Raw genomic sequence first — 15,658 nt, 5'->3', positions numbered from 1 at the left:
GGAATATTTAGCCAAGTAATCCGATTCCTGCCGTCTAAATTTGTATCATCCAGAAACAGTTGTATTATTTCATTTGCCATTTGCATGAACTAACCTTGAGTATAATCAGAATCCATCAACCTAGCCTCACCAAGAACATATTACTGAGTCTTTGCCACTATCCTGTCTGCATTCTTCGCTGTTGCTGATGGTACATGTGTATGTGTGTGCTAGTTATGGGAATGAAAGAAGATCATGGCTACATTTACACCATGCATTTAAAGCTCTAGGATACCATTTAAAAAGACATGATCCCCCCCCCCAAAGATTCTGGGTGCTGTTTGTTAATTGAGCTGAGAGTTGTTAGTAGGGTTGCCATATGTCCTATTTTTCCAGGACACATCTTTTTCAAGATTAAAACTTCTCTCTAGGCAGATTTTTAAAATTGGGCAAAATGTCGAGGTTGTGGGTTATTTTTTTACTTTGTTTGTTTGTTTACAGTAACCCAAGAAAAAAATTGCAGTGCATCAGACTCAGATCTAAGCCACCCAGCTAAGCTGGTCTGCAGCAGAGAATCACAACAGAGCAGCATCTTAAACTAGATACATACTGTATAAATCCCTTCTCTTGTGGATAAACTTAAAGGATGCTGGCTCAGCTACATGGAGTCTGGGAGGGCAAGAGTTAACATCCCCCTTCCCTTAAGGATAGTCCATATGTACATGTTAGACAATTTAATAAATTGTTCTGTGCACACTTATGTTCTCTGCACACTTATGTGAACATAAGCCCAAATACTTTCATGTGGCAAGCGAAGGAGCAATATGTTATTATTATTATTTTGTCGTTGAAAGTTAAAAGCATTGCTACTAGCAATATATCACAGCTTCTATAGCCAACATATAGTAGGGGTATTTAAAATGACAGTCATCAAAGTGATCCGTTGTTAAGAGTAGAAGTCGGCAAATGTGTCCTCTTTTTTGCTCTTCAAAATATGGCAGCCCTAGAAGCCCCCATTCGTCTCAGAGAGCTACAATTCCCAGAGTTTCCTGCAAAGAGAGGTTGATTTTTAGACAACTCTAATAATTGTAGGTCTGGGAGCGGGGAGGCTGGGTGGGATAAAGGTCTCCTAACAGCTCTCAGCACACTTAACAAACTACAGCTCCCAAAAATTTAGTGAGGAAGCCATGCCTATTTTAAAGTGGAACCGTAGTGCTTTAAATGTATTGTGTGGATGTAGTTGAACAGTATATTATCAAACAACAAGTCTTTGTCACTATCCTGCCTGCATTGTTAGCTGTTGCTGATGTGGTTTGCATGATAGTGTGGGTGGTAGCGGTGGGAATAACTTATACCAGAGCATATTTGAATAAAAAAAATTCTAACCCAAAAGAAGAAACCAAATATAGCCCCTTCTTCAAATGTCCTGCTCAACTTTATTCTGCATTTTCAGTTGATTCATAGAAGTCTCATTGCCTTCAACATGCTTACACTGCAGCAAGCTATGTGAAGCTTTAAACTAGCCCTGAGATTATTAGTATTTCTTTTTTTTCTAGAAGAGTGAAAATAAATAGACCAATGCCTCTTGCAAAAATAAATGTTTACTTGAAACACTCTCTATGTAAAATTGGATTGCTCTCATAAGACAGCAACAGTAATAAATGCAGAAAGGAGAAATATAGAAAACTGACTTACCCAATGCCTTATATATATATAAAACCATTCTCTACCTGTTTTTCTCAAGCTATTTAAGTGAGAAATTTGTTTTGTTAAACCCAAGGACAGAATCACTTATCAGATGCTTTCAGAAGTCCTCAAACAAGGAGCTCACTCAAGGTCAGATGCCATTCCAGTTTAGTACTCCAACTTCTGCTAATGGGGTACTATTTTCCTTCTTGAAGTCAATATGGGTTTGGAGGACTGTTTCCCCAACCAGCTCTTCCATTATTAAAGTCAATCTAATGGGCTGCAAATGGGGAGGGTCTTCTGGACTCCAAATGCAAAGAAGAAGATATGTTCAAGAGAGTGTTTATGTAGATGTCGCGTTAAGCCATGAGAAGATCACTTGATAAATCAGACTCTCTCACGAGGCCTGTGTTTTGTGCCCTAACATAAGGCTACTTCCTGTTGGCACCACTCCAATTAAAACAGCTTTGACTGCCAGCATTTATAATCAAAAAAATCTCGTGGTTTAAGATTGTTCCCAGTTGGTAGATAAGATATAATCAGTAACTGCAAAAGCTTGAAAATTCCATCCAGCGGAGTCCAGTTCCCTACCCGCATGATAATAAAAGGATTATTATGTCCGGTAACCTATTTATGAAAAGGAAACAGTGGACTCCTTTCAGAAGCCATCAATTGCTTTAATAAGGAATTGAAAGGCTTGCCCTACTTTATATGCTGAGCACCATTCCAGTTGCATAAGGATTTACAATGGGCCAAAAACAAAACTGGTTTTGTTGTAAATAAGAGCAATTTGTTGGGAAGAAGAAGGTTTGGGGGGACTTCCATAATTATGTTTGCAGCTAAGAAGGAGGCAAATATGATTTAGAGCCTAATAAGGAATTGTCAAGCTTTGGTTAGTTGCATGAGGTTCTGTGTTCTAAGGAAATGAATAGGTGTTTGAAGCAGCCAGGAAAAAAGATTAAACTGAAGACACAAACCAAAGCATAGATGTGGAGAAGAAGGACTAATATTAGGCTTTTTTTTAAAAAAAAGGCCCAAATAAAATTTATATTATTTTTTTTCTGCAAATATGTTTGCAAAATGTTGGAGTTAGTTATCCCAACTTGTTTTTTAAGCAGCTAGAAACAATGAGCTGACAGGATGAAAATAAGAAATCCTATAGAAAATAGAGTTCCTGCTTATGTAAAGATAGAGGAGAGTAAAAGGAAGATATTGCCTGTTTGTTTTTACAAACAGAGTGGTAAGACGTTTGCCCTTGATAGAGAACAGCAAGCCTGAAACATGTAGGGACAAATTTCTATCATGCATTTGGATGCTCTCCTCATGGCTTTGTTTGCTTGTTTTGCATTTTGTGTAGATTTTGCAGGAGCCGCCTTGGAAGATTGAGAGATGGAGGTACGAGTGTGCCAGGAAAAGGAGAGAGAGTGTCTGTGTTCCCAGGCTGTGTTCAGTCCCTCCCCCTCTTCCTCCTGGGCAGTGCTTAATGGAGATGTGCTGGGCTCAGGAAGTCACAGCATCTGACTGGGGAACTTTTCCACTGGTGCAGAGGTGAAGAACATTTTTGGCTCCACCACTGGCCAAATCTGACAGGTGGGCAGGACTGCAGGGACTACAGGGACACGGAAGCAAGGGGAATGTGGCAACCAGGTTGCACACTGAACAGCACACAAGAAAAGGTGGAGAGTAGTGTTAAGGGATGGAAGTCAAAGGTTTGGGACTTACAGTAAGTGCTGATCCCTGGGTCCCCATGTACTAGTATTATTGCCCTTACAATAGAAAGCAGCATCACTGGGCTGCAGCTATGGATGGGTGTATCTTATCAATTTTGGTTCCTCATTTTTCCAATATCAAATTCAGTTCTCCACATTTCTGCAGCAGTTCATGACTGCCCCTGCTCATGAAAATTTGTCAGCATTTTAGTGCGAATTGCTCTGTAAAAACATATAATTTGCCCAACACAGAAAACTTTTGCAAAGCAGTTTTCTCTAATATAATGCATTTCTGTGCACATTACTTGATTGGAGAACTGCATTGCAGAATTCAGTGATCTGTGAATTTTGAGGGATGGCTGAGTTTCAGTTCATGTATCATTTCAGAAAGTTGAGAATTATGTAGGTTCGCCTTTAAATGTGAACTGAATTGAATTTCTGTCCCTCCTTGGTTGCAGAGCATGCTGAAAAGCATGCTTCCAGTGAGACACTTTACCATCTCTGTTTGCTCAGGGACCAAACTTGCATATATAATTGCATATGCACATTCTATGCGAATCTGTATCATGGGCAAATCTGCAGCAAATATACACAAGGGACCAGAACAAGACTGGTTTTGTTGTAAATAAGAGCAAGTCATTGGGAAGGAGAAGGGGGAGAAATAAGTCTTTTAAAAACCTAGCAACACTCTTGGAGGAGGGCAGACCTGCTTCCTGTTCTCAGCAGTGACTGTGGCACCACAGCCAATTTTTCAGGTGCTAGAGGTGATGGGCATCTGGATTTCCACATCCCTACCAACAGAACCCTTTGATGTTATTGGGAGAATTAAGCAAATGTGTGACTCTCTCTTATGGGAATCAACAAAATGTAATAGATGCTGACATTTGGGTTGTAGCACACACCCCAGGTACATATGCCATACAAAGGAACAAGAGCCACCAACTGCTACTCAGGCAGCAACACCAGCAAGGGAAGATCAACCTGGCGTAGGACTGGATGCTCTCCTATAGCTCAATGATGTGTTATGTCGCTGGGAAACTGATCGCCCTCCTCTAGCTTTTCCATCCGCTGTCCTTTCCTTGTGGGTCTGTCTTTATACGTTGTAAGGCTGATGGCAGGGATAATAGCAGTATGTTAATTCTACAGTATGTTGTAGAATTATGAATGTATTCCCTCAGTGCAAGGATTTCTGCTTGCAGAATGGAACTTTCCCCTTCCCTCCCCATGCACATCCTAAATCTGCTCTATGCACCCCCCCCCAAACATCCAGAGCATATATGGAAAGGCATAGGGTATGTGTGAGGAGAGGAGCGGGTGGGGAGGACTTTTGCGCCAGCTGACACCTATATCTATCTATAGCTGTATCTGAACCCTCACCATGAGAAGCAAAAGTTAGCAGTTGGGAAGTTGCGTTGCTGAGCATCTCCTTTCCCTGCAGAAGGTCCCAGGTTAAATCCCCAGCATCTCCATGGAAGGCTGTGAATGCCCCCTGTCAGAAAGCCCGGAGAGCTGACAGTGTAGATAGTACTGAGGTAGATGGACCAATGGCCTGACTCCTTGTGAGGCAGCTTTGTATGTTCTGAAGAGTTTGGTCATTTCTTCTGTCCAATTAACAGCACAAGTCTTGCCAAGGCAACACCAAAGTAAAGCCCATTGAGTTCAATGAGGCTTAGTTCTAGATAATTTGGTATAGGTGGGAAAGTGAAACAGGAGGACCCAAGTTCTCCAAACAGCACACAGCAGCATGGCAGTACTGGGAGAATCTATGTGTTCTTCATGCATTTTTAATTGGAGCGATTGGTGTAGGCTTTCAGAGGTTTGTGTGGAGAATGGGAAGGTTTTGGATACAAGGATCCCTGATCCAGCCCTTGAGAAAAGGGATTACCCCTTTTGCCTCTACTATCCTGCAGTGGTGAGGAGAGAGGCCTGCTGAGGTAAGATCTCTTGTCTCTGTAAGCAGACCTCTCGCTTTCCCTTCAAGAAATCAACCCAGAACATCCTTAGGGGAGGTTGGTGTCCAACTAAATTCTCCTTAGGGAATTTCGTGGGCCACAGTTAGGCATGTACATTGAGTTCAATGGGCCTGCTCTGAGTAAGACCAACATTGGATGCAGACCTACTGACCCCTGGTATACCCTCCCAGGAATACAGAATTGCTGCCTTGGATATATGTTAATTCCTTGTCATTTTTCTGATGTGTATGGATGACAGGGTGTGCGTATTTAGATTCAGTAAAATCTAACACAAAGGAATTAGACCCAGGACACTCCGTAGGTTTTCTGCAGGGAAAGGGATTTTAATCCAGTTCTACTCCAGACGCTGAAAATCCTCTGCAAGGTTGTCCAAGATTAAACAAGCACTTTCCTTATTCAGGGTGATATATGGAAATACCTACTGGTAGACATGCTTAGCATAAATAAAACATTATGCCTGGAAAGAAAAGGGGGGATGAAGATGCCCCTCCCCCCGCAGTTTAAATTTTATCCTCCAGCATGAGTAAGGTAAACTCCTGTCATTAAACGTATAAAAATATCTAATTTTGCTGCAGAAAAAAATATTTACAGGTAGAGAGTAATGTTCTCTTAATTAGGCAAATAACCTGGGGAGGGGGGAAATGAAAACACTGAACACTACAATGGTGTTAGGAGCTGCAGTGTAGCAAAGATGGGATATTGGTTGAATAGGGTCCTTATCATGTTAAATGTCTTTTTATTAATGAACTATCACTCCCAACTGGGGCAGCAGAGCGCCCCAACCCACTGGTAATTTTTTAGCTGACTGCAATCTTCCAGGTAAAAAATAACAAACCTGACATGGGGAGGGGAGAAGATGTTGATGGGGGCTGGGAAAGAGTGAAAATTACACAATTTACAATTCAGTCTATTTTTAAAAAAGCCTTTGAACTAGAATCACTTAACAAAGACGGGCTGATTTTTGCTGTCAGTGAAACAGCAGCCCCTTTCAGCTGAATGCAGCCGACACGTAAGAGATCTATTTTTTACATTTCCTTCTTTTTAAAATAATTTCAAAAAGAAAAAATTACACAACACATTAAAATAGATTCAGGTTTCTCAAAGCTAAGCGCAACACTTAAGTAATAAGGTACTTAAAGTGCAAAGGCACTTTAATGCCAAAAAGGGAAAGGAAAAAAGAAGTGACGCCCTGTGGCTGCACTTGGTAATTGAAAGAGCTGTACTGACAATATTATTTACAAAAAAAGGGGGGGAGAGAAGAAACGGTCTAAGTCTGGGGAGGAGAGAATTTTTGGAGAATATCTATTCCCTTTCAAGTGTATGGGAGGGGGGAAACTTCCCCCCAGCATCCTTTCACTGTCCTATGTCCCCACCCCCACCCCGGAAAGAAATGTAGGCAAAACTGCTCCAGTAAAAACATTAAGGTTCAGCCTCAGTTCCCAAAGGGCTGAGGGATGGGATGTGGAGAAATCCAAGCAATAACTTAAAAGGGACATAGCAGAAAAAGAAAAGCACCCATCATAGCCCTGGCGTTGTAGAAGGGTTGTTTGAGAATTTAAAATCTGGCAACTCTTGAGGATTTGACACATTGCCTTGGTCTGTCAAGTTCGGAATTGGGTTAGTGTTTCCTTCCTTCCTTCCTTCCTTCTTTCTTTCTTTCTTCCTTCCTTTCTTTCTTTTCTTTCTTTCTTTCTCTTTTTTTAAAAAAGACTTCTCCCCCAGCAAATGAATCCTCAGCCCAGCCTTCCCCAACCCTGGCTCCACTTCACAGCTGACTTATGGCAGTTTGTTTCTCCAGAACTTCGAGGTAGTCTGGTTCAGTCTGTAGTTTCTCTTGCAATAAAGGAAGTTCAGGTTTGGATTGCTCTGAAAAATATTTCCGGGGAGTCCCGTACAAAACTGTTTTATTTATCCTGTCCTGGTTTTGTCGCCTTGACTCATAGGAAGGTGTGAACTGTCTTTTGGGGAGGGTGCAAAAGTTATAATGGACCAGGCTTCCACTGGGCAGCTCCTTGACCCTCTCCACTATGTTTTGATACAGCAGCTCTGGTTCCCTCGAAAAGCCCTGTTTCTCCAGCATTTCTGCTGCAGTGATTGTAAATGCTAGGCTGGCAGAGTCCTCTTTCTTAGGCTCGAGATTACTGTAGCTGTACTCATGGAGATTCCTATAGTAAGCCACTGGGTCTCCTTCTTTCTGCATGTAGATGGGGTTCTGGCACATCTGGCCGACAGGAGGTGGGATATAATTATATACATGCCCTTCTGCTTTATCGTGCGCCTCGCTATTGTAGCACCCATACTGCAACTGGAAGGAGCTTACGTCAAGATTGTTGGCACTGCTGGGAACGCTTGGCATACTCTTGCGACGTTTGAGAACAAAGACAAACAGACCAGCCCCGAAACAGACAGACAAAATAAACACGACCAGAAGGCCCAAAATTAAGACAGAAAGAGGGACTTCAGTACGTATTTCTGGATAGGAGCTGGGGAAAATACTGAAGGCCTGTGGTATGTCTGTGTTCAGATTTGGCAACAGAAAAGAAGAATCTAACAGATTGGGGTTCTCAGGGCAGATGGCCTCCTTGCTCAAGGTCTTGAGATGTGCTCCAGCATGCTTGGTTGGAGAGTCACAGATGACTTCATTAATAACAACAGGGGTCCCCAGCTGCTGGTTGTTTTGCTCTGTGACTCTTTCAATCCAGTTCCTCAGCCCCATGATGTCGCAGGTACAATCCCAAGGGTTTTCTTGGAGGTCAATCTGAATCAGAGCTGAAAGCTGGTCAAGGACCCCTCGCACTGGCAAGTATGAGAAATGGTTGTTCCTCAGGTTGAGTCTGGTCAGGGTTGTGCCCCCAAACACATTGTCAGGCAGGGACCTCAGCAGATTGTTGTTCAGAAATAACAGGTGAAGGTTCCCCAGGGCATCAAAGGTACGTGGCAGGATATCCTTGATAACGTTATACTCTAAATAGAGGTACTGCAGGCTATACAGCCCTTCAAACATGGAAGGGTACAGGATCTCAAGGTAATTACCATTGAGATAGAGTCGGCGTAAACTGGTGAGGTTAGAGAAGGCACCTTCTTGAATCACTGCAATCCTGTTGTTTCCCAAATGCAACAAATCCAATGAGCTGTATTCCAAGAGATCTGTTTTGTAGACAGTTTGCAAGTAATTACTTGTGAGATAGAGTTTCTTTGGACTGCTGGGCCTTGGGTGGAGATCAGAGATGTTGCCAATTTTTTTCTCTTGGCAGTTGACATTCAACCCACTGTCAGAACTTTGAGAAGTGCAGACGCAGCCATTTGGGCAAGTGAGTGGCACAGGGGACTTGGTCTGGTAAACCATGATAGGCCCAAAGATCTGCCTGTCTTTAGACACTGTGACCCGTGGAGTTGGGCGATTCCTTGTTTTGGGTGGGCGACTGGATTTCGGGGCTCTGGTGGCACCAACGGCAGAATTAGTTGTTGGGGGAAATCTCTGGGCATGTGTGTCAGAGTGGGAGGAATGCTTCTCCTTCTGGTTGGAGTCACCTGCACTTTTTCGTGGGCAAAGATCCTGCCTTGTGAGTTGGGTGACATCTTTGCCATGCAACCGGAATGGGGTTTCACAGACTATCTCCCCTACAAAGACAGTGATGGTGTCCAGCCAAGCCTTGAGAGGCAGGAGGTCACAGGTACAGTTCCATGGATTCTCCTCCAGCTGGATTTCCATGATGCCTCCAATGTGTTCCAGGACTCCAGCAAATGGCATCATCTTCAGCCTGTTCCCTCTGAGGTCCAAATGAGTTAGCAGGACAAAACGGAACACGTTGCTGGGCAGTGACAATAAGAGGTTGTCATTCAGGATCAAGACTTTCAGTTTGTTGAGCTTGCTGAAAGCCCCAGCCTCGATGGCGCTGATGTAGTTGTAGTCAGCCTGAAGGTACTCCAGGCTCTCCAAGCCTAGGAAAGTGTCCTCTCGTAGGGTTTCCAGCTTGTTGTTGTTGAGGTGTAGCCTCTTAAGGGTCCGAAGGCCTACAAAGGCCCCAGCTCGGATCTCCTGCATGTCGTTGTTGCCCAGGTGCAGGGTCACCGCGTTGGAGTAGTTGACAAACTCATTTGGGTAGAGGCGAGTGAAGGCATTGCCATTGAGGAAGAGCTGGCAGATCTTGGATGGTGGCGGCACGAGGAGGCTGACGGTCGTAAATCCCTTGTTTTCGCAATTAATGTTCAGCACGTTCTCCTTCTCCTCGCAAGGGCAGCGGCTCTTGCTGCAAATGTCTTTGGCAGGCTTGCGGCTCTCTGTCGGCCAGATCCCAGCCACTGTGAAGACACTGAGCAGCCAAGCACCCTTCAGCATCTTTATGCTCCGTCCAGCCCAGCTTCTGCGCGGAGAGGCAAACCTGGAGGGAAGTGTGGAGGGAGGAAATCAGAACCCTGGTTAAACAACAACAACACTGGCAATGGCCAGCTGGCAAGGTAGAAAATTCAACAGCTCTGTGTGCTAAACCTGGCATGCATTTCAGGGCCTCCTTTCAACAAGAGGGCCCCTGCCACCTTTCACATGTCCCTTGCCATCTTCTTGGTTCCTGACTCTCATCACCTTGATTCCACAGGCTTACAGTCTGTTCCCTCTATTATTTGGTCTGCTTTACCAAGCTTTCCTGTTCTCTGCCAGCTCTGCCCACCACCCCTGAACTCCTGGGAAGGGGATCAGAAAGATGTGGGCAGCATTAGCTTGCTAACAGCCCCATGTCCTACTTAACTCTAGCATCCCTGCTCTCCACCCTCCATCAGCCAGGTTGTATTATTATAGCAATACTTCCTGACCTGACAGTTCTCTGGAGTTCCTTTCTGCTTTTCCTCTTTCACCCTCCCCTGAAAATCCATGCACTCCCCACCCCTCCCTTGCCACTTTTGTCCAAGGCAGGAGCTGCGCTCATCCCCCACAGCTTTACCCAGCTAGCCCTGCCTGCTTCTTTCCGCCTCCCACATTTTCACAGCAATCAAAAGCTCTCAGTGCTGTGGAGTAGACTCTCAGCCCCATAATTTCCATCCCGATCACTCGCTACCAATCCCATCAACTCATCAAGAGCTGTAACCAACGCCTTGGTTGGGTCCTGTCATCTTCCAGAAGAGCAGGAAAAATTAATCAGAGTAAAGAAACCTTGCCTCTTTCTTTCTTTCGATCTGTCTGTCTCACTCTTCTTTCCTCCTTCTTCTTCTTTGTATATAATTCAATTACTTCCTAGTTTACCCAATAGGAAGGTTGGAAGGAGGTACGTGAGTGTAATGGAATTGATGTTCCCCCCACAAACACTTTAAAAAATGTTCTATGAACCTTGCAGACCCAGGAACCTTTTGTTCTTAACTCTCTCCCTCCAAAATTTCAATAGGATTTCAGCACAGCCTTAAATTACCTGACATAGATGGTTATTGGGGGTGGGAAATGAAGTCCACTCCACTTCTCTCACCACATGTTTGATGACTGTAGACCTTGCTGCTGTAAACCTTTTGACCTTCTTTGCTCTCTTCACTCAATCTTTTCTAAAACCTACTCCAGCATTATTATTTTTGCACCTCTAGTTCAGGGAAGGGAAAATCCAAAGAAGCATCATATCCTCTTCCACCTCTTCAATAAATAAATACTGTAATTGTTTAAAGAAAATCAGACATCTGAGAATCCCGACAAAATCTAAGCATTTGAGAACTCTGCACCCCTAAACTCCCCCCCCCCCACTTTCTGTACAATTGAAGCATCCTCACACCATGGGGGAAGGAGAAAGCTGAAGGGACCAAAGTCAGCTCCAGACACCCAAAACTGAACTCTCCCCCCCCCCTCCCCGTGCCTCTCCCCTCCAAAATCATTTGTCCTCCTGAACTCTCCAGTGCCCTGCGCTTCCTTTGAACCACTGCCTGGCTCCTCTTCCGCAGAGAAAACAGGGGTTGTGGGGAGATCAAATACGACTTGAGACCCCTTCTAGCTCTCCACCGCCCCATATCTCCCTCAGATCCCTTGTCCTTCTCCACTTATGTTGGTTTTCGCAAGGTCAGGAATACTACAGAAATAATACACCGCCACCCCCAAAAAATCCCCTCTCCTAAAAAAAACCCTCTAGCAGCTTCGGGTGAAAAGAGCCGAGGCGGAAGCGGGTTGGGGGGGGTGTTGAAGGAGGCAGGCATGCTGGCGCCAGAGCCAAGGGCTGCGGTACTCACTCATCAGGAGGAGCGGAGCCTGCCCTCCTTCGCCTCTTCGCGCAGCCACGACGCCTTCAGCATCCTCGCCTGGGAGCCGGAGGAAGCGAAAAGAGCGCCTCGCAAGAAGGTAAGGAAGGACCACAGACGGGATGTCCCCCCCCCCCTCCTCTGTGACTCTCTCTCCGGGGGATGCTCAGCGGGACCTTTGCAAAGCCTAGCCTTCTGAATCGACTGCTGGGATAGGCAAGGCTGGGAGGAAACGGTAGACGAGGCGTGGGCAACCGGGAGAAGCAGGCAGCAGCGCTCGCTTCTCGCTCTCCAGCTCCGACGGCTGCCAAAGCACTTTGAATGGGCAGCCTTTTGGCAGGCTCGCCTTGGACCGAGCTGGGGGCTGACGTCACGCGCGGGGATGGTGTTGCTGGGGCAGCCGGGGAAACACGGGGCGGAGACTCTTTTTTTGTTTGTTTGGTTAAAAATATATTAATAATAAAAATAAAGGCTAGATTCCCCGTCCCCCCCCTCCTGTCGCTCTTCCAGACTGGCACAAACGACCGAGCTCTTCCAAGGCTCCAGGGTCTCCTTCACTCCCGTGGACCATCATACGCGCGCACTCACCCTCCTCCGGGAAGGGAGGAGAAAGGCAATGAAAGCGAATTATGGACTCTGAGCGTGACGGGGGAAGAACCCCACCACCCGCCGCAACTCCACTTCTGTGCTGTTGGCAGAATTCGATCGCGGCTCTTCAAAGAGCCTAAAGAATCGCTCCGCTGGATCAGATCAAAGGGGCAGATCTCTTCCCCCCACAATAGCCAACCAGATAGGAACGACAAGGAGCTGTCTTATACTGAATCAGAGCATTAGTCCATCTAGCTCGGCATCGCCCCCACTAAAACCAAGTTCTCCAGGGTTTCAGGCGGGGGGCCTCTTCTCCGCAGCCCTACCAGGCGATGCTGAGACCTTCTCTGGGGACCGAGCCTGGGACTTTCCTGCATTGCAGGCGGACTAGATGACCCTTGGGTCCCTTCCAACTCTACAATCCTACGATTCTATGATTCTCCATTCAAAGCAGATGCTCTACTACTTTGAGCTATCACTCCTTCCCTCCACCAAGCCCACAAGCAGGGCGTGAATGCAGTAGCTGCTGCCCCTCAGCTCCTGGGACTCAGTGGCAGTGGCGTAGCGTGGGGGGTGCAGGGGGGGCCAGCCGCACCGGGCGCAACATCTGGGGGTTAGGGCAAATCCACGGGTTAGGGGGCGCAAATCCACGGGTTAGGGGGCGCAAATTACTTGCCTTGCCCCGGGTGCTGACAACCCATGCTACGCCACTGCTCAGTGGTACTGCTGCCAATGAATCTAAAGTCTCCATCAAGCATGGTGGTAAATGGTCACTGGCCGAGGTCTATCTTCCATGTGTCTGTCCAATGTCCCTTTTAAGGCCTCTACACCAGTGCCTAGCCATCACAACATCTTGGCAAATTCCATAAATGAACTATGCTGCATCGTGGGTGTAAGTCCTTACATTCTTCTAACCTGAAACTATTGACTATCCATTTTATTGCTACACCATGCTACCTCCTCCTTCATCCTTCCATTATTGTCAGTCTCTTATTTCTCTTTCCCACTTATTTTCCATCTTCAGTCTCCCCCCCCCCCCACACACACCTTACCATTGTCAACATTCTCCTGCTGTTGACTAGAAGAGATCAGTATGAATGGGCTATCACAGATCTCTACCTTTGCAGAAAGAGTTTTCCTTTCAACTCCCATCATCCCAAATGCTGTTTGATTGAGTCAGTTCACACATAAATCATTTATCCATTCATTCGGAAGAATCATATCCCACCTTTTGGCCTAAAGAACCACTGGGAAGCTTACAACAGTTTGAAATAATGTATGTGTGTGCAACACATACATAATCCATACAACTTAGCACCAGCTAGCCTTTTGACTGATTGATGGGGCAGAACATCATTACAAACAGTGTTTTCCCCCCCTTTAAACACACACACACACACACACACACACACACACACACAATGTTTAGAGGTACTCTCATTTTCCTACTCAAATTGAAATACTGCCCCTCAATGAGGCCAAACTTAGATTCACAAAATGCTTAGGGGTATGCATACCCCTGTGTTCCCCCAGAAAAAAAGCACTGATTACAAGTGTAGAGAAATCAGGGGCTGTGGATGTGCTTCACCAACAGCTAAAGGCAGGACTGGGAAATATCCTTGTCTGAAATCCTGGAGAGCTGCTGGTAGTCAGTGTAAATGATACTGATGGTCTGACTTAGTATATGGCAGCTTCCTATGTTCCATCTGGGAATACCATAGCTCAGGAGCACAACATCTGCTTTGCATGAAGAAGAATCCAGATTCAGCAAGTGTACATAGGGCCGAAAGAGAATTGTGCCTCAAATCCTTGAGAACTGCTGCCAGTTAGTGAGGGCAGCACTGAGCTAGATAGACCAATGGTCTGGCTCAGCACACAGCATTGAAATATTTTGCTATGTATGTGCAGCCCCAAATCTTCTAGATGTGGACTGTGTCACTGACCTTTTGTAGTACTTGATGCATCATTAACAGTTTGAGTGTTTACTTAGCATCACTCTGTGCCCTGGATGTTTTTCATGGCCAATGCACACATCATGGTATGCCGTACATTATGATAAACACCAAAAATATTTAGTGTACACTAAATAAGGCAAACAGAAAACATTTCTCTTACGCAGAGAAATGCCCCTCTCTGCCAAGTGCACATTTGGTGGCACACCTAGGTTGAGTGAATTGAAGCAGTCCTTAGATACCCAAAATGAAGCCAAATCCACCACAAACAGAAATGCTGCCTGAAAACCTAGATTAATTCTACTGGTGATTTCCATTAATTGAATCCAATGCTCTTTTCCTTTTTCTTTAAGAAAAAAAGGGTGCCAGTACTCTGGTACATTGTGAAGCTGTTAAAGTAAGTGCCACACTTTTAACATTTATTTTCTTTTGTAGGGGAGTACTGCATACCCCTCAGTACCCCTAGAAAAAAAGCACTGACTGCATCTAAGGGATATAAATATGATCTCGGTGCAACACTACAATGCATAAAACACTGGAAATCTTCAAGCACCATCTGAAACCATTCTCATCTCACCAAACATTAGGTGGTTCCTTACACACTGCTTCCGGGAAGGTGTGTGTGTGTGTGATTTTGAATTGCTGCCTTTCTATATATTAGTATGCTTCTAAAGGCTGTTGTAAGTCACCCAAATCCCTGCTAAATCAGTCCAGAAACTGATTTTCAACAGTGATTATTCAGATGTTATTTGGGCTGCTCTGGCTAATGTAACCTGTGTATCTTACACCAGTGTGGCTTTGGTAAAGCTCTGTGCATTTTAAAGTTCCATTAGAACTGGAGTTATAATTCCTCTGATGCACTATTAAAGCATATCAGTACACAGACAATAGAAAATTCTTCATATGACATGGTCCTAAGTCCAAGGTGTGACGATGGTCACTTGCTTAGCTGGCATTAACAAAGAGCACTAGACAAATTCTAGATGGGTTGGCTATGTGGAACGTTAACATACAGGGGCAATATACCAGGGAATAATACCAGATGATGAAAGCATACCCTGCTTGCAAGTTCACCAAAACACCAAGCTGACCGCTGTGAGCAGTGGCAGATTAAGGGCAGCACAACCAGTTCCACCACACTGGGCTCCAAGCCTAGTGGGGTGCTGCAGGGTATCACAACTATGACATAGTGAATTGAGCAGAACAGAAGGCAAGAGGTTGGGGGGGGTACCAAAGTTTGGCCTTTCACCAGGGCATTTCTGAAGGCAAGTGAAGCTTGAGGAACACAGTCTCGGTCTGCAATGCTATGGCGTCCTAGGAGGCCATTCCCACTGAGCTCAGCTATGACTTCTGCTCTCACTGCAGCAAATATCTGTGAAGTCAAAAGACAAGAGGTGGAAGAGGACCATACTTGTACCTGCTGCCTGCTGCCAGCATGTGAGAGATGCTCACAGTTAGGAAAGTTCACATAACTTCACATTTGTTCATCTAGCCCAGAGTGGGGAATCTATTCAGTTGGAGAGCTGCATTCCTTTCTGGACAATCTTCCAATGGCCACATGTCCATG

General features: G+C 45.2%; 1 protein-coding gene and 1 long non-coding RNA gene across 5 annotated transcripts; one reads left to right on the top strand and one right to left on the bottom strand.

Annotated features, from left to right (window-relative positions):
* The first annotated feature begins 460 nt into the window (after window positions 1–460).
* Window positions 461–7,009, top strand: LOC310754138. Its single transcript, XR_014543649.1, has 2 exons — window positions 461–5,006; window positions 5,042–7,009. It is a non-coding gene; the product is annotated as an uncharacterized lncRNA (long non-coding RNA).
* Window positions 7,010–7,011: 2 nt separating this feature from the next.
* On the bottom strand, window positions 7,012–11,895 carry SLITRK2 (SLIT and NTRK like family member 2). 4 transcript variants are annotated; one of them, XM_083595590.1, is made up of 3 exons: window positions 11,539–11,895; window positions 10,747–10,974; window positions 7,012–9,729 (listed from the first exon to the last, which is right to left on the bottom strand). In XM_083595590.1, the coding sequence occupies exon 3, from the start codon at window positions 9,684–9,686 to the stop codon at window positions 7,113–7,115; it is 2,574 nt and encodes an 857-aa protein (XP_083451716.1). In that variant the 5' UTR covers window positions 9,687–9,729; window positions 10,747–10,974; window positions 11,539–11,895; the 3' UTR covers window positions 7,012–7,112. The 4 variants fall into 4 exon arrangements, with proteins under 4 accessions (XP_083451716.1, XP_083451715.1, XP_083451718.1 ...); XM_083595589.1 differs by having other exon boundaries at window positions 11,543–11,895; XM_083595592.1 differs by having other exon boundaries at window positions 10,747–10,958; window positions 11,543–11,895.
* Window positions 11,896–15,658: the final 3,763 nt, after the last annotated feature.

The sequence above is a fragment of the Podarcis filfolensis genome (genome assembly GCF_964270895.1).
Source record: "Podarcis filfolensis genome assembly, chromosome: Z".
Lineage (NCBI taxonomy): Eukaryota > Metazoa > Chordata > Lepidosauria > Squamata > Lacertidae > Podarcis > Podarcis filfolensis.
This window is presented reverse-complemented; position numbering and strand designations above follow the sequence as displayed.

Bases quoted from the DNA above. Each gene is read 5' to 3' on its own strand.
- SLITRK2 (XM_083595590.1), bottom strand. From the start codon at position 9,686: ATGCTGAAGGGTGCTTGGCTGCTCAGTGTCTTCACAGTGGCTGGGATC.